The sequence below is a fragment of the Cebus imitator genome, unplaced genomic scaffold, assembly GCF_001604975.1.
Source record: "Cebus imitator isolate Cc_AM_T3 unplaced genomic scaffold, Cebus_imitator-1.0 Scaffold78, whole genome shotgun sequence".
NCBI classification, from domain to species: Eukaryota; Metazoa; Chordata; class Mammalia; order Primates; family Cebidae; genus Cebus; species Cebus imitator.
Genome location: NW_016107393.1, coordinates 986,097 through 1,005,271, shown reverse-complemented (window position 1 = coordinate 1,005,271; position 19,175 = coordinate 986,097). Strand labels below are relative to the sequence as shown.

Here is a 19,175-nt window from a genome sequence, read left to right as displayed (position 1 = left end):
TTGTCACAAACACAATTTACATTGCGACATTATATTCTTTGTAGTACATTCTTGAAATTGCACAAACGAAGTTTTCATTGTGGAAAAAATAAAATACATATATATATAGAGAGAGAGAGAGAGAAAGAGTCAAAATCTAAAAAGAAAAAAATCCTCAAGGCCTCTAGGCAAAAAGAGAAAACCTACTAAGGAAAGAAAATTAAATAGGTATCGTATTTCTTTAAAATAATATACAAAATCAAAGTAACCGTGGAAACAGCATTATCAAGAAACTTAAATAAACTAATGACCCAAAGGTATAACCACTCAAGCTGTCCTTCAAGTATCAAAGTCACAGAAAACCAGTTGGAACATTCCACAACTCTGGGGATACAGAAATGTGCCTTTCTTGAGGAACCTACCAAAGGATGATCTTCATTTAAGCAAAGGATAGCTAGTGAAACGCTACAAAAGGACTGGCACTGAGCATTTCATCTCTTTAATTGTAGACAAAGACTAAAAAAGGGTCACAGGTTAAAAAACAAAATGTACTTTGTTTCTCAATAAAAGAACAAATCTATATAAAGTAAATACCATATATAGAAACAGAATGGAAAGCATTTCAAGTGCTTTAATGTTTATTATATTTTTCATTATACTGATCATGTTACAGCATCTAAATTAGGAGAAAGCTACTTGTTGAAAAAATTCCTGAAAAATTCGTTAACACAAAACAAGACAAACACATTAAACTTAATATGGTTAATCACATATAGAACTTCATGGGATGGAGAAAATAGGTTTTTAGATGGTAATACTTTCAAGGTTGTCATCAAATGATTTAACTGAAGTAAAAGAAATGTTTTTAAAGCTCAAGAAAAAGTTTATGATTCACATTTAAGGCAGAAGGTTATTATTCAGGTAGTTCAAAATAGCAGATAAAATACATTTACATAAGAATATGATTTCATATAAATTTACTATTTAAAACATGCTGTCTCCTGGCATATATTAAAATAACTCTATATTCACAAACTGAAGTGGGGATTAGGGACCATAAATTGTAAAGATCACTGATATCAAAATAATAAGCAGCCGTAATAGTATTTACTACACTAAACTGTTCAGCATAATCTCATTTAATCTTTATAACACACTTATGAAGACAAATAATTTTATTATTCTCATTTTATGGCTGAGGACATTGGGCACTGAAAATTATCTAACTTATACAAAGTCATGGAAATATAAGTAGTAGAATCAGGATTGAAATCCGGATCTGACAGACTTCATGGTTCATGCTTTTATATCAGTATACCATATTGCATGTATTTTATAACAAAATGTCATTTAACTACAGTAATTTAGCATCATATATTTTAAATAAACCATAACTCTTCTTATATTTCTTTCTTCTTTTTTTTGAGACAGAGTCTCACTCCATCACCCAGGCTGGAGTGCAGTGGCAGAATCCTGGCTCACCATAATCTGCAATCTCTGCCTCCCCGGTTCAAGCGATTCTCGTGCTTCAGTCTCCCAAGTAGCTGGGATTACAGGTACGTGCCACCACATTTGCCTAATTTTTGCACTTTTAGTAGAGATGGGGTTTCACTATGTTAGCTAGGCTGGTCTTGAACTCCTGACCTCAAGTGATCCACCTGCCTCAGCCTCACAAAGTGAAACTTTTCGAGGGATTACAGGTGACAGCCACCACGCCCAGCCCAATTTCTTATAGTTCTTTGCTTACTTCATTATAATAAGTTTGTCCCTTCCTTAAATTCATACAGTAAGTGACTATCTAGAGAGGTAGCCCAGTCTTTTGGATAAAAGTTCAAACCATTTTAAAACGCATGAAAAGACCAAATTATCTATCCAGTCACCCTTACCATTCTGGCCCTTGACCTGCTGCCTGTTCTACTCCACAATTAAACCTTACATTCCAGTCATACTGAAAAACCAGCAGCTTCGTAAGGAGGCAGACATGGCCCTTTCTCATTTCTAAGCCCACCCACATGATGGTCATTCTGTAGGGCAACTCCCCTCTTCTGTCTTTCCTCAACTTGACCTGGAATTAGTTTCTTCTTATCAACCTTCAAAGACCACTTTAGGTATGGCCTCTCTGGAGAAGCCTTTGTAAATATCTATCAACCTCATTTTGTCTGTATTTCTTCTGCATTTTACTTGATCATGTAATTTATCATGCTATTGTATAATTGTGTGTTATGATCTGTCTCAAGTGTCCCAGCACAGTATCTAGCAATGAGAATTTTTAAAAGGCTAACTGATGGGAGGAAAAAAAAGTATAATGGGTTATTTGAAAAAAATTATTTATAGTTATAGAGTTGACTCCAACTATGTAGATATCAATAATGTAATGGAAAAATATGAGTTTTAATATCTATTTTTATTATTCAACTTGGCTTCTGATGGCAAAAAGTTACATTCTTTTAATTTGTAGATGATGCGTTAGTATAAGAAGTCCCAAAATATTAGGTAACTATATTATTTTAAATGAATTTAATATTATTTTTCTTATTAAAAATATAGTTTTGCTTTTTCATAGAAGAGTATGCTGATCAGAAAAGGAATAAACTGAGTAAATTGGTGAGATATTTTGACAAAGGTCTATCTTTGGTTACCATGAAAAACATCTAAGCTCTACTACTGGTCATCAACCAAACAACTGATTTCTATCACATCACTAAAAAACATAGTTTATTACATTTTTCCCTCTTCGATGTTACTGTCAAAGATTAGAATTTATGCCTAACATCTTACTTTATTGTACCTGCTCTTTTATTCATGAATTCTAGCTAAATGTTACCAAAATATATCTTCTGTAGCTTGGACCACCTTCTGAAGTGAGTCATGAGTTCCTCCGTTAATCTTGAAACACTTGCTTATTTTATCTTATTTCTCTGAATTTAAAGAATGTCCCTCTCCCATTCTAAAAGTTGAAAAATAAGCCCATGTTTACTTTATCCATACAATTGACCATGCGTATATAATAATTATTTTAAGGTTAATTATTTCCAGATCTGTACGGGAATTAAATGTTTTAGATGAGATGAACTGCATTCAAATTTACCCAGCATTAAGTAACCAAGCAAACGATACTGTTTGTGTAGTGAAAAATTAAAAGATCAACAGAAGTTTAAAAGATATGTGAACCAGCAGAATTTTAAAATTCCACTTCTAAAAATCAAATAGTAATTAACTTTATAAAAGACATAATTATAGAAAGACAAGACAATAAGCCAATGCTTTATCAGTCCTTTTCGCCAATAATTCTGACAAGATTTAAGAATACTATAACATAAAATGTCAAAATAAACCATTTTAAATCCTAATGGCCACTTTTCCTGAAATTCATCAAAAATTTCTAAAATAAAAATTAAAAGATCAAGCTGTCTCTAGAAACATAAAAAAGCAAAATATAAGAGGAAGTTTAAAACATTCTCGTAATAAAACTTTATAAAGTCTTAAAAATAATTTAAAAATTCCTTAAACATATAAAACATGTCTTTCAAAGATCTGATATCATAAAGCTTTTCACAAAACTGCATCACTAATCTATATTTTTTCTTAAAAAATTTACAGTTATATTTACCTTCAGATCCCATGATGAAGTGATGGATATCAGGGCCTGTTGACATACGAGGTCCTTGACAGCTTTTTTCTATTATACCTCTAGGTGTTACCATTTTTATATGAACCACCTGTTTAATACAATACACGATGTAAATTCTAGACATCTGTTAGTAAACGTGTGTCTATGTACAGACAATCACAATGCTTCTATAAAACCCTACTTTTAAAGTATTGGGTTAAGTAATAAATTGTGATACTTTTAAGAATTCTACTATCTTTTAGTAATTTTTAGATTAAAGTTAAATTTGTATATAACCTTAAAAGAGGGAAAAACCATTCTAAGATTGTACATCTCTTGATTTAAATTGGTTCTGGCATATTCATTATCTTAAGAACAACAGAATGACACATTTATTTAAATCATATTTAGGGTTATCCATATGGCACAGAACTAAAGGACTCAAAAACTAAGCAATAATCATAACCTTTATGAAGCATATATTCACGTCAGGCACTGCTCAAGCACTTAGAATTCTAAGAAAATATTTATTCTCGCTTTATCCCCACCTTCAATCCAATTTAGTAGAAAAGAGTGAAAAGAATTCAATATTAATTATGACCAGGTCAAAATTGGGAATGAAGCAGCAGAAGCAATGACTGAGCTTAAGAAAAGGAAAGAGATGTGTGACTCACCACAAAAATGAGAAAGTAAGTATACTAGGGGAGGAAGATCATTCTAAAAATAGTTCCTGAGATCTCAATCAGAAGTGGTTAGGTAAAAAATCCAACATATTTTTTGGAATGGATTTTTGACAGATAAATAACAACAGTCTATTTATTATTGAAGGAAATGAGTAGAGAACATCAATAAGCAATTCACAAAATACAAAATAAAATTTGCCAACGAGGACCCTTTAAAAGTTTACATTCACGGCCAGGTGCGGTGGCTCACGCCTGTAATCCCAGCACTTTGGGAGGCCGAGGTGGGTGGATCATGAGGTCAAGAGATTGAGACCATCCTGGTCAACACGGTGAAACCCCGTCTCCACTAAAACTGCAAAAAATTAGCTGGGCATGGTGGCGCGTGCCTGTAATCCCAGCTACTCAGGAGGCTGAGGCAGGAGAATTGCCTGAACCCGGGAGGCGGAGGTTGCGGTGAGCCGAGATCGGGCCATTGCACTCCAGCCTGGGTAACAAGAGCAAAACTCCGTCTCAAAAAAAAAAAAAAAAAAAAAGTTTACATTCACTAGCAATTAACAAAATACAAAAACATGAATAAAAAGTCCAGTAAAATACAAAGGTTCTCATAGTGTTAGTGAGAATGCCAATTCGTACAAAGTTTTTATAGGGCTGTAAGGATCCAAAGTCTAAAATGTATAAACTTCTTGATCCAACAAATCAACTAAAGGAGCTTACCCAAAGATAATGATTAAAGATGTATACCAAAGAAATTACTAAGAAGAAGATTTTCCCTTTATTTTCTGTAATTTTGAAATCAAGAATAATTTAAACGTTCTTTAAGAAGGAATTGGTTTAATAAGCCATGCATTCTCAATAAAAGAATTATACAACTCTTTTAAAATGATGGTGCAAACCTATGTTGATTTACATGTTAATATATTGATAACATAATTTAAAAAGCAGATTCAACACATATAGTCCTCTTTTTTTATATTAAAAACTAGATATATCATGTGCTTACAGTATGCCTAGAAACGGTCCTAGAAGTGATCGTAGCAGTGGCCCATCTGGAATGGCTACTGCAAAGACACCAGATGCAGCGGGGTGGCACAGCCACAGCCAAGGGAAGTCGGAAAAAGGTGGAAGTCCCACCCACTTCCTAGTTGTCAGAGTGAGAGCCTCACACTGCTGGGCGCAGCTGCAGCAGCCCAGCCGTGGCTCAGGACCCAGACATCACTTGGGGGCCAGAGGCAGGCAGGAATCCCGCCCTCCTGGGCACAGCTGCAGCCACTTAATTGCAGCTGCAGACCCAGGCATCTCTGCACTCTCGGTGGCCTGGGTAGCTCCCTGCCCCTGCAGGCTCAAAAGTGCCTTCTCCCACTGCCTGGCTTCTCCCCATTATAGGCACCTGCTCTGCCCTTAGAGAAAAGTTGAGGCCAAGCCTTGGCGCTGTCACAACCCAGCTGGGTGTGTGTGTGCATGCTCAGGGCAGTGCTGACATGCTAGCCCCCTGCTGCTTCAGCCCCCTCTGGACTTTGGGTACCAATGAGCACAGAAGGGAGAATAAGTGGGGGATGAGGGCAGCCTGACACTGGCCTGCAGGAAGCCCTCAGCACGAACAGCCTGGATGCCATAAACAGTGGCAGGAGGCAGACAGGCTCCAGGTTCAAAATGGGCAGTCACCAGTGAAACCCCATCCTCAAGCCAGGGAGGCCCTGAAGCCTGAGGGGGCAGGCTGCCAGTTCCATGGACTGGAGTGGGAACTTATGATGCTTTCTCTGGGCCTGCCCATAATCACCCATGGACCAATCAGCACACACTTCCTTCCCTCTGAAGCCCATAAAAACTGAGGGCTCAGCCAGACTTGGACAGATGTCAGGATGACCTGCCTGCAGAGAAGAGCTACCCCATGTGGGTCTCCTCTCTGCTGACAGCTGAACACTTGTCAGGACACCCTGCCTGCAGAGAGAAGCTACTCATTGTGTGTCTCCTCTCTGCTAAGGGCTGAACACTCATTGGGGTGCCCTGCCTGTGGAGAGGAACTACCTACTGTGGGCTCTCTGCTGAGAGCTGTATGCTCATCAGGATGGCCTACCTGTGGAAAGGAGCTAACCAGTATGGGTCTCTTCTGAGCTATTTTGTCACTCAATAAAGCATCTCTTCACTTTGCTCACCCTCCACTTGTCCATGTACCTCATTCTTCCTGGATATGCGACAGAAACTCAGGACCCGCCAAATGGTGGGGCTGAAAGAGCTATAACACAAACAGGGCTGAAACATGCTCCTTGTTCACCCCATGGCAGCCAATGAGAGGCAAAGAGAGGAGAGGGAAGGATAGAAGAGCTATGGCCCTTCAAAGAGCCCAGACCTAGGAGCCCCCTGAGACAGGGCTGTGACATACTCTTTCGGGCTCTGCAGTCCCTGGTGTCCCAAGCTTCTGGGCACCACCACATTCCCTGGCACTAGCAGTGAAAGCTGCTTGTGGTATACCTGGTCCAGCCACAGCCTTGCAGGGAGCCAATGCCTGGAGCTGCCCATCCTGCCACAGCTGGTATGCCTGGCTGTACACAGTGGCCAGACCCCACTCACTCGTTCACACACCCACCATTCTGTGACTGGCTTGCTATTGGCAAGCATAGGATCCAGACCAGTAGTGTGAGCCAAGTGCAGCCTGCCAAGCCAAGTGGGCTGAATAAGCCCAGTAGGCCCAAGCAAAACTTGGGCAAAGACACTGCCAACCAGCAGTTTCTGGCTAAAAAAGGGACACCCCAAGAATCCCATGACAGAAGGATGAATATGAAGATGTTAAAAGTGTCAGAAATGATATGTATTTAATACACACAGCACACTTTTTTTTTTTAAGAAATAGGGTCTTTCTTTGTCACCCAAGCTAGAGTGCAGTGGTGGGATGATAACTCACTGTAACCCAAACTCCTGGGCTCACACAATTCTCCCTCTTCAGCCTCCTGAGTAGCTAGAACTACAAGTGTGTGCTACCATGCCTAGCTAATTTTTTAATTTTTTGTAGAGATGAGGTCTTGCTATGTTGCCCAGGCTGGTTTCCAACTCTTGGCCTCAAGCCTTGTTCTCTCAAAGTGCTGGGATTACAGGTGTGTACTACCATTCCCAGCTCTAGCATACATTTTTTATACTTCTGTAATGAATATTTTTTAATAAAAAATAAGTTCCTAATTACTTGAATTGTCTATTCACAATTGTAATTTTAAAAGAAGCATTTATTTCAGAAAATTTTTTAAAATTGAATGCTCACTGCATCATACTTTACTTTCTTTTGTGAAGATCCAGAATTTTTAATTTGGTTTTGTCATTACAGAATTCAATGCTTTTCCTTTTAACAGTGCTTCATAACTAAAGAATGCAGTAAGGCTCCTTTCATAGAAGCAGTGGATTACTGCTAATAGCAATGAGCTTCAGCTCTGTAACACTAGCATAAGAAAGTGTAATCAGAAATGATCAGGAAATCCTTTAGTGAAAAGACATTCACTAAATTAAGAAGTATTTGAGATGGACTATAGTTGGAATTCCTAAAAATGAACTTGAAAACAAGTGGGAACCAGAATTGAAGATGAAAAGTTTATCCCATCATACACAGACCTCCGACTCTTCAGATGTTAAAACTTTTAAGTTTTTAAAACATTTGGACTGAACTATCTTCAACTTTTTTCAAACAGTTAAATAAGCTATGAGTATCATTACTTACTGTGCTTTAATTAAATATGCACTAATGTTAAGAAATATATTAACATGTTCTTTAAGTTTTTTCCTGAGTTCCATTGTAGCTACATGTATTAAAAGAGTATCAACTTTGGTAAAATTTTCACGAAAGCAAACAATGTAAATTAAGATAGCTTCAGAGGATACTATATATTGAAAAGTTAAAAATTTAAGTTAAAAATAAAATATGCTAAGTAATTGTTAATGCAAATAAGTATATTAGTATGATCCCTTACAATCTGTATCCCTTAAATATCTCCAAAATGATTAAAATAAATTACATGCCTTGGCAGTGTTAAATGTAGCTATCAAATATTTGCTTAACTCATAAAGTTCTTAATACTCCAGTAGCAAAAAGATCAAATTTCCTCCCCAAAACTGAATTTAGATTATTTTAATTGAAAAAAGAAAAATATGTTTTTCTCAATGTCCTGATAAAGAAAATTAAATAGGATAATGTAAACATTTAAAGGAGAATTCACAATATAGACAAAAGTTTTTAACTCCTGGGTGTTAACGATAAAGAACCAATATATTTCATTAAAGATTTAATATTCCTATTAACAAAGATACTGATGAAAATGTTGAAACTTTAGATATCAAAAGCAAAGCTTAACAGCTCCAGGAGTAATGTTGGGAACATCACTTTAATAGTCTCAAATTAAAGTTCTTTTAAACTATTATGAAAAGATTGACAATAAGGGAACAACATTTATGGAGCACCTACTACACACCAGAGACTTTGAATTTTCATTTCTGTCCTTTACTCCTCACTATAATTCAATGCAGCAAATATCATTATTCTATTTTACAGAAGAGGAAACTGAAGTTTAGAAAGGCAAACCGATTTGTACAAATTCACACAACTAATCACTGGAAAAGCTACAAATAGAACAAATGATACCTAATCACTAACTAGGGTATCCAGAGTTATATACTATTATTATACCAACTCGCAGCAAACTGGCACCATATCAGCTACAAAAGGTAGTGTGCACATAAAACATGACAGGTCACACCACTACTTAGCAGAACAATTTCAATCAGCCTCTTTAATTCTATATTGGAAAAAAAATATTTTCAGAAAAATGTAAAATCTCCTAAGGCAACAGAGTAGCAATGATAAAATCACCTAAGTAAATGGACTAAAATCATGGTAGAGCTGAAGACTTCATTTCCACGAGGCTTGTAAAATAATATTTGTATACGGACATCCCTCAGTATCCCCATAGAACTGGTTCCGGGACCTTCAAGGATACCAAAATCCATGGTACTCAAGTCCCTTACATAAAACAGCATAGTATTTGCATAAAACCTATGCGCACATCCTCTCATATGCTTTAGATCATTTTAGAATATTTCTGAATATCTAACACAATGTAAATACTATGTAAATTGTTGTTCTGCATTTTTTGTATTATTTTCCTTGTGGTGGTGTTAATTTGTTTTTCCCAAATATTTTTGAGCTGCATTTGGTTGAATCTGTGGATACAAAACCAGTGGATATACAGAGCTGACTGTATTTTACGAGGTGGATACTGTGAAACATCTACAAAACAACATGTAGTCACTTGAAAAGTGGCATCCTTAAATAATGACCACAGTTGTGTCTTTATTAACTTCTACAATATTATGTTCAATGTTATTATAGTTATTATAAAGGCATATACTTAACGGGAGGGGGGATCTACCATCCAACTCTTAATTTTTAAAGGCTTCTGATCATTTTATAATAATCTCTATATACTAATCAATTATTACATAATAACTAGAAAAATATTTACCAGGTCCTCGATATTGCCATAGATATTCTTCTTCATGCCTGATGCCCGAGTAGATACCCATCCTCCTACAGTACTGAACTCCAGAGAATCTGGTTCATGACCTGTACAATAACCACTTTCTTTAAGCTGAAAAACAAAAAATTAACATTTTATAGTAAAAATGATCCCATTACATACAGCACTCAACACATTAACTCCTCCCACTTTAAAATTTCCATGTCACTGATATTTGAATTTATTAATTTCTACATAGCAAGAAAAGATACTTTCATCACACTAGTCCTTAAAAATTTTTGTAAGCTTTTGCCTAGTAGAAAATTTTAGAAAATTGAAGGATGTAGGCCAAAGTTTTATTTTTCACAGTTTCACCAATCATACTCCTTACATCCTTTTGTTTTGAGGCCAGCTGTCCTTCCCCACCTTTTTTTCCTACAAAGAGATAATTTACATATTTATGGAGATCATATTATGCTTAAATAACTACCAACTTCATCTAAACACTTTCAATAAATAAAGCACTTAATCTCTTGTTCTCTCTACCCTAATGTAATAGGCAGCAGGCCTGCAGAAACTCTGAGCAAATTGCCTGTACTTAATTCTCTCAAGGAGTCATGTGTTTTAATGTACAGGCATCTGGCCAGGTTTCCTCCATGTAATATTGTCATTTAATTGTGATGCAGATCACGCATTCCTGTACATTAAATAGTCACTTGCCTCTCATTTTTCTACATTAGCTTGGCTTTGCCATCTGCACAGCACCTGAAATTGAATAGATGCCCTTTACTGCAACACCACCAAAGCCATTCCAATGAAATCATTTTAAAGACTCAGCCATCTCTTTTCAGATGGTACAGACACCATCTGCATACCCACTGTCTGATGCACTCAAGCCCATCAATCTGTGTTGATCATTTTGATAGTCATCCAGTTAAGCAATTGTTCTATTTTTCAAGTAAGCCACGCAGAGCTATGTCTGTATATGTGTATTTAAGTATAGTGTGAAAGTTGTACTCTGAAATATAAATATAGTTTGTTAGGTTTAATATAATTTGTTAAATATAATTTATTAGGTTAAATATAATTTGTTAGGTTTTGCATATCAGCAATGCAAATTATCTATCTATTCTAATTTTGCTGCTAGGAAAACAAGATTTTAAAAGACATCAACTATTAAGATTTTTCCACTGAATATTCAAATATATTATTTAGTTTTAAGAGGCCAATATCCATCTACAAAAAAGAAGCTTAAATAAATGGCTGAAGAGGTTAAAAATGAAGATTATCAGACTGTTACATTAAATTTCTTCCCTAACTCCATCCCCAAACAAAATATTATGAATTGTTATTTTCTCTTAAAACACTACCTTTACTCAATTTTCTTTTAGAACATAACCTTTTACTCAATTTTATGAAATTAGGAAAGGAAGAAAAGACATTCATAGAGCCCTAAGATGTAGCAGGTACTAAAGGGAGAGGTTTCACATACTCCCATGACAAAACAAACTTCTACATTATACAGAAGCAAATAATTAAGTACACACTTGAACTATTTCTATCAGTATATCCAATATTACATATACTATTAATTTGTTTCTTTTGTCTGGTATGCTACTTCATTACCTTCTCCAATTACAAGTAAGTACCATATGCTAGGAATTGTGTAAAGCAAAAGATAAAGACACCAAAAAAAACCAGATGGTCCCCATGCTGAAGGAGCTCTACCACACCAATTTAAATTTACTTCTTTGTTAAAAATCTTACTAACTGCCTACTAAATAAGTGAAGAAAGTGTAATGGTTAAAAGCCTGGGTTTTCTTGCCACAAAGTTTAAGGAAAAAAACCCCAAAATCCCTGGGTTTTATACTTGTCATTCACTGTTGCTAGAAAATTTGCATACCACAGTATACCACAGTATACAAATTTAGTGAGAAACAATTGCTGACGCATAGTAAGTGCTTAATAAATGGTATCTAAGATCATAAACATTTAGCCACTTTCTCCTTTAAAGGTCTGTATCACTGTTAATGCCATTATCTGGTAAGAAAAATTTGCTGAAGAAAAGTCCACAGATTTACACAAACAATTAATCAAATATTCACTTCCCACGTTCTCCTAGAAAGGATCTCACTCTATCTCCCAAGCTGGAGTATAATGGCACAATCATGGCCTATTGAAGCCTCAAATCCTGGGCTCAAGCATTCCTCCTGCTTTGGCCTCCCAAAGTGCTGGAATTATAGGCATAAGCCACTGTGCCTGACTCAAAATTTCTTTTTTAGTAAAATAACATCTCTGCCCCATAATATGCTAGATAACAATAACTGTGATCATTAACCACTTACCATGTGCCATAAAGCAATATGGAAATAAAAGCTTTATCTCACTTGTGTTCCCATTCAATACTGAAACAACAAATATTTATTGACTACGGCTGAGCTTCAGATATATCACTTTAAAAAAACCTAAACTATGGTTTTTATATTATAGAGAAATATTGAGAAAAAAGAGAATGCTGCTAAAAAAAAAAAAAAAACTAGAGAAATAGCAAAGGAAACTGAAATTAATAAGAAATATAATTAAATTATACAGAATAATTAGAAGTGTGATGAAAAAAATAAAAAGCAGAGCAGGAACTTTCCCTTCTACCCAAATTGAAGTAAAAGGGGCTAGGATTCACCTTCCTACTTAAAAAGACTAAAACACAGAAAAATGGAAGAAACAGGCCAGGCACGGTGGCTCACGCCTGTAATCCTAACAATTTAGGAGGTTGAGAGGGGAGGATCATTTGATGCCAGGAGCTCAAGACCAACCTGTGCAACACAGCAAGACCCCATCCCCATATTTTAACGAAGAAAAAAGGTTTTCAAACACTGAACATGCAGTCAGGAAGGGCAGTGATCCCTACGAGAAAGTAAAAGAAGGTGGTGAGCACTGTGATTTGACCCTAGCTTAGCACTCTATGGAAACAGAAACCAGGCAGAACTTGGCAAACACTGAGTTGAGACTGAGCATAGAGCTGTGGGCAATCAAGGAATTTAGAGTTCATAGGAAAAAGTGCAGAAAAAAGTAGCACAAAGAGAGATGCCTGGAGATTTGCAGAGGGTTCCCCTCAGGTCTTCAGCAGAGTATTGAAAAGTAAATGAAAAGTGAGTGAAATATCAAAGACCAGAGGAAGAAACAATCCAAATGGATTAGAGCACAGGTGTCCAACCTTTTGGCTTCCCTGGGCCACATTGGAAGAATAATTGTCTTGGGCCACCCATAAAATACACTAACACTAACAATAGCTGATGAGCTTAAAAAAGGTCTGTGCATAATTTTCATGATATCTGCCACCACATATAAGCAAAAGGGCTGGACATTCAAAGGGTTGGACACCAGTAGATTAGAGAACAGTGCCAGCACTCACAGAGGGCAAGAAACAGTACCTGTTTCCACCAGCCCAGCTGAGAAAACTCTTAATTCACAGAGTATTAGGTAGGATACCCAAGAAAGTCATACCACAGTAGTGGAAAATAATTAGCCTCAGACTGAAAAAAAGCAAAAGATCATAAAAGCATGAACTAGAGGATCACTTGTTTCCAAATAAATGCATCCCAGAAAAAAAGCTGAAGAACATTTATAGAATTGAAAAACATAAAAATTCACAATGGTAATCATCTAATAAAAAATTACCATGTAAAATTTTAAAAAAAATTAAAATTAAATACATATAAAATAAAAATAAACAAAAATTACCAAGCATACAAAGAAGCAGGAAAACACCCCATAATCATTATGTGGTGAATAATCAAAACCGATCCAGAACTAACACAGATGTTAGAAATAGCTGACAACATTAAAACGGTTATTATAACTGTATTCCATATGTTCAACAAGTTAAGTAGAGACATACAACATATAAAAAGACCCAAATTAAACATCTGGAGAAGAAAAATATAATATCTGAGATTAAAATTATACTTAATAGAATAAAGAGCAGAAAAGATATAGAAAAATAAAACATTAGTGAACGTCAAGACATAGCAACAGGAACTAAAAGAAAAAAATGAAAAGAGTAGCAGTGAGCTGTGGAACTTCAAGCAGCCTAATAAGTGAGCAAACAGAGTCTCTAAAGGTTGGAGGAGAGGAAGGTTTGTTGCATAGCTGAAGAAGTAATGACCAAAGTTTTCCTAAATTTGATGAAAACTATAAAGCTTCATATTAAAAAAACTTAACAAATCTTCAACAAAAGAAACACAGAGAAAAACTACACCAAGGTCCATGACAATCAAATTGCTCAAACCAGTAATAACGCGAAAATCTTAAAAGTAGCCAGGGGGGAACAATACATATTAAATATACGGGAACAAAGATAATATCAGATTTCTCATGAAAAACAATGAAGTGGGATAACAGTGGAGCAACATCTTTATGTTGCTGAAAGAAAGACTATCAATCTACAATTTTATACTCACTTCAAATATCTTTTTTTGAAAACAAAGATTTCTTCAGACAAAATTAGAAAGATTTCGCCAACAGCAGACCCCACAGTCATGTTAAAAGAAGTCCTTCAAGCAGAAGGCAAATAACATCAGACAAAATTAAGGGTATCAGAAAGGTTAACTAGGTGGGTAAATATATAAGGTGCTTTCATATTATTTAATTTTTTAAATGATACCACAAAATGTTACAGTATCACTCAAAGGAAGCTGTTATAAGTTAAAGATGTATACTACAAATCCTAAAACAAAACAAAAATTTAAAGCTACTAAAGAAACTAAAGAGATAAAATATATCATTTTTAAAATTAAAAAAAAAGGCAATGAAAGAGGAAAAGAACAAATACAGATGGGAAATACAGAAAATGAACAGCAAGAGGACAGATTTAAATTAAACCACAACAATAAATCACACTAAAGGTAAATGATCTAAATACCTCAATAAAAAGGTAGTGATTGTTTAGATTTTTTAAAAAGAACCAATTATATGCTGCCTATAAGAAAGACATTCTAAATATAAAGATACAAACTAACTAAAAGTAAAATAATGGAAAAAGCAAAAAGATATACCATGCTAAGAAAACAGCAACAGTATTTTAATATCAGAAAAAGCAGATTTCAGAGCAAAGCATGTTATCACAAATAAAGATCATTTCATAATGACAAAAGAGTCAGTTAATCAAGAATCCTTAACATTTATTCTCCTAATAGCAGAGCTTTAATATACACCAAGCGAAAATAGAAATGCAAGAAGAAATATACAAATCTATATTGTTGAAGTTTTAATACCCCTCTTTCAATAATTGACAAAACAAGTAGGCAGAAAATAAAAAATATTAGAGACCTGAATAACATTATAAATCAATCTCACCTAACAGACATTTAAAGACTACTACACCAAACAGCAGCAGGAAGACACATTCTTTGCAAGTGCACATGGAATATTTTAAAAATAGGCTGTACTGTGTGCCATAAAACAAACAGCAGTAAGTTTGAAAGAATTCAAGTTACACAGAGTATGTTTTCTGAACACAAGAGAATACAGAAATTAATGATAGGAAGATATCTGGAAAAAAATCCCAAAATAATTGGGAACTAAACATACCTGTGAGTAAACCACGGATCAAAGAAAAAAATCAAAAAAGTAGAAAATATTTTCAAATTAATGAAAATAGACATATCAAAATTTGTGGGATGTCACTAAAGCAATAATTGGAAAAAAATTAGCATTGATTTTCTACATTAGTAAATAAGACTGAACTTAAATAATTACTTCAACCTAACCTCAAGTATAAGACACAAAGTAGTATTTTTTTTCACAAATTCAACACCCATTCTTTATTAAAACTCTATAAACTAACACAAGAAAAGGACTTCTTCAACTTGATAAAGGGTATCTACAAAAAACACAACTATAGTTGACAAATACTTAATATTAAAGGACTGAACACATCTCTCCTAAATCAGGAACAAGTCAAGGGTTCTACTCTCACTTCCTTTCAATATTATCTGGCCAGTACAACTGGGTGAGAAAAAGAAACAAAAGGCAACCAGGTTGGAAAGAAAGAAATAAAATTGTCCTTATTCATATATAACACAGTCATCTATATAAAAAATCCAATGAGATCTACCAAAAAGCTTGTAAAATTCAGTGAATTTAGTAAGGTTGCAGGATATAAGACCAGCACAAAAAAATCAACTGTATTTTTATACACTATTAAAAAACAACCAGAAACTGACAATTTTTAAATATACCAATTACAACAGCACCAAAAAATATGTACTACTTAGGGACAAATCCTATTTGAAAAAATATACGAGGCCAGGTACATTGGCTCATATCGATAATCCCAACACTTTGGGAGGCCAAGGTGGAATGATAGGTTGAAGCCAGAAGTTTGAGAACAGTCTGGGCAATATGGCAAGACCCTGTCTCCAGAAAAATTAAAAAATTAGCCAAGCATGATGAGATATGCCTATAGTCCTAGCTACTGGGGAGGCTGCAGCAGGAGGATCATTTAAGCCCAGAAATTTGAGGTTACAGTGAGCTATGATGGTGCCACTAGACTCCAGCCTGGGCAACAGAATGAGACCTTGTCTCTAAAATAAATCTATATATACATAAAGGACATGCACACAGAAAACCAAAAGACACTCGTGAGAGACCTTACAGACCTACAAAAAACTAAGATACAACGTTCATGGGTCAGGTCAGAAGAAGCGATACTGTTAAGCTGTCAGTCTCCTCAAACTGATATATAGAGTCAATGCAATCCCAATCAAAATCCCAACCGAACTTTTTTTTTTTAATAGAAACTGGCATTTTTCTATAGGAGCATAAAGTTTCTATAGAAATACAAAGAACTTGGCCAGGTGTGGTGGCTCAAGCCTATAATCCCAGTGCTTCGGGAGGCTAAGGCAGGCAGATCACGAGGTCAGGAGATGGGGACCATCCTGGCTAATACGGTGAAACCTCGTCTCTACTAAAAATACAAAAAATTGGCCGGGGGTGGTGGCACATGCCTGTAGTCCCACCTATTTGGGGGGCTGAGGCAGGAGAATCACTTGAACCCAGGAAGCAGAAGTTGCGGTGAGCCGAGATCATGCCACTGCACTCCAGCCTGGGCGACAGAGCAAGACTCCATCTCAAAAATAAATAAATAAATAAATAAAAATAAATAAATACATACATACATACATACATACATACATACAAAGAACCTAGAACACCCAAAACAACTTTAAAAAAAGAAAGCTATAGTAATCTAAACAGTATAGTATTGGCACAGAGACAATACTATATAAGGTCCAGAACCAGATGCAGACATACATAGACAACAGATTTTTTTTAAATGATGGTGTGAAGTCAACTCAGTGAAGAAAGGATAATCTTTTCCAATAAATGGTGCTGAACAATTGTATATCTATGTGCAAAAATCATTAACTTCAATCCAATTTTACACAATATACAAATAACAACTCAGAAATCTTCAAAACTGTTCAGAGACCTAAAAGCAACTAAAAATTATAAAACTCAAATGGGAGAAAATCTCTGCACCCTCAGGTTACAATCCAACAGCAGAAGCATGATACAAAGGCAAATACATACACTGGACTTTATAAAAATTAAAAGAGCTGGTCTTCAAAAGATACTGTAAGAAAATGAAAAGAGAAACCACAGACTAAAAGAAAATATTTGCAAAGCATATATCTGACAAAAGACTTATTCCCAGACTTATTTAAATAAAGAACTATTTAGAATAAAGACTTATTTAGAATAAAGAATTCTAAAACTCAATAATAAGAAAACAACCCAATCTTAAAATTGGGCAAATAATTTAAGGAGAACTTCACCAATAAAAATATATGGATGGCAAATAAGCATATGAAAAGATGTTCAACATCACTAGTCATTACAGAAATACAAATTAAAACTATAATGAGGCCGGGCACAAGGGCCCATGTCTGTAATCCCAAACACTTTGGGAGGCCAAGGTGGAAGAAACACTTGAGCCCAGGATTTCGGGATCAGCCTGGGCAACATGGCAAAAAATTCCATCTCTACAAAAAAATATAAAAATTAGCCAGGCATGGTGGCACTTGCCTGTGGTCCCAGCTACTCAGGAAGCTGAGGTGGGAGAATTGCCTAAGCCCAGGGAGGTCAAGGCTGCAGTCAGCCATGATCGTGCCACTGCACTCCAGCTCAGGCAGCAGAGTGAGACCCTGTTTCAAAAACAAAACAAAAAACAAACCTACAATGAGATACTACTATGCACCTACTAAAATGACTAAAATTAAAAAGACTAACAATAATAAGTATTGGCAAGGATATGGAGAAACTGGAACTCTTATATAGTGCTGGCGGGAATATAAAATGAAATAATCACTCTGGGAAAAAACTTCATAGTTTCTCAAAAAGGTAAATACATACCTACCCCTCTGATCTATTCATTCCATTTCCAGTTACCCAAAGGAAATGAAAGTGTACGTCTGTACAAAAATTTATACATGAATGTTCACAGCAGCTTTACTTGTAATAGCCCAAAACTAGAAATAATCCAAGTGTTAATCAACAGGTGAATGCATAAACAAAACAGTGGCATATCTATACAATGGAATACTACTGAGCAATAAAAAGAAATGAACTATTGATAAATGCAACAATATGGCTGAATTTCAAAATAATTATGTATAGTGAGACAGACCCCCTCCCATACATACTGTAGGATTCTACTTTATTAAAATTTTGAGAAATGCCAGATGTAGGTGATGGGGAGGAAGGCAGCAAATCACACTGCCACGTGTGTTCCTATGCAACAATTTTGCATGTTCTTCACATGTACCCCAAAACCTAAAAAGCAATAAAATAAATAAATGGGAAAAAAAAAATTTTAGGGAATTTAAACAAATCTATGTGATAGAAAGCAAATCAGTGATTGCTGGAGGATCACTTAGGGGTTGTGAGTGGGAGATGGGAAGGATTATAAAGGAGCAAGAGGAAACTTTTGGGGTTGGTGGATATGTTAATTTTCTTGATTGTGATAATGGTTTCATAGTAATATTCATATGTCAAAACTCATCAAATTGTACATATTAATTAGATGACAATTATATCTCAAAGTATTATAAAGCAATAAAAAACAAAAATCTATGACTTCAAAGATTGTGGCCCAAGCTGCCCAAGGAATTGAATTTCCATCTTCTGAAAAGAAGGCAGCCACAGAACAGACACATTTTAGAGGCAAGATTGCAAATTTTTGCTCTAAAAATTCAGTTTTTAAAATGCAGAGTTTGAAATGACTGTAAATATGCAAGTGGGTATATTAATTCAGGAAAGAAGTCTGGGATGATAATATAAATTTGGGAGTCTATAGCACATAAAAAGAATATTTAAAGTCAGTTATGCTTGAATGAAGCAAATAGTGCT

The 19,175-nt window shown here is 35.3% G+C and overlaps 1 protein-coding gene across 3 annotated transcripts in view; it reads right to left on the bottom strand.

The window, feature by feature from the left end:
* AGPS (alkylglycerone phosphate synthase) overlaps window positions 1–19,175 on the bottom strand; it is a 139,405-nt gene that overhangs the window by 73,626 nt on the left and 46,604 nt on the right. For all 3 annotated transcript variants that reach the window (XM_017532649.2, XM_037740023.1, XM_017532651.2), the window contains exons 9-10: window positions 9,771–9,896; window positions 3,590–3,698 (exon numbers count right to left, since the gene is read on the bottom strand). In XM_017532649.2, the coding sequence (XP_017388138.1) occupies window positions 3,590–3,698; window positions 9,771–9,896 (235 nt within the window). The remainder of the gene's footprint in view (window positions 1–3,589; window positions 3,699–9,770; window positions 9,897–19,175) is intronic.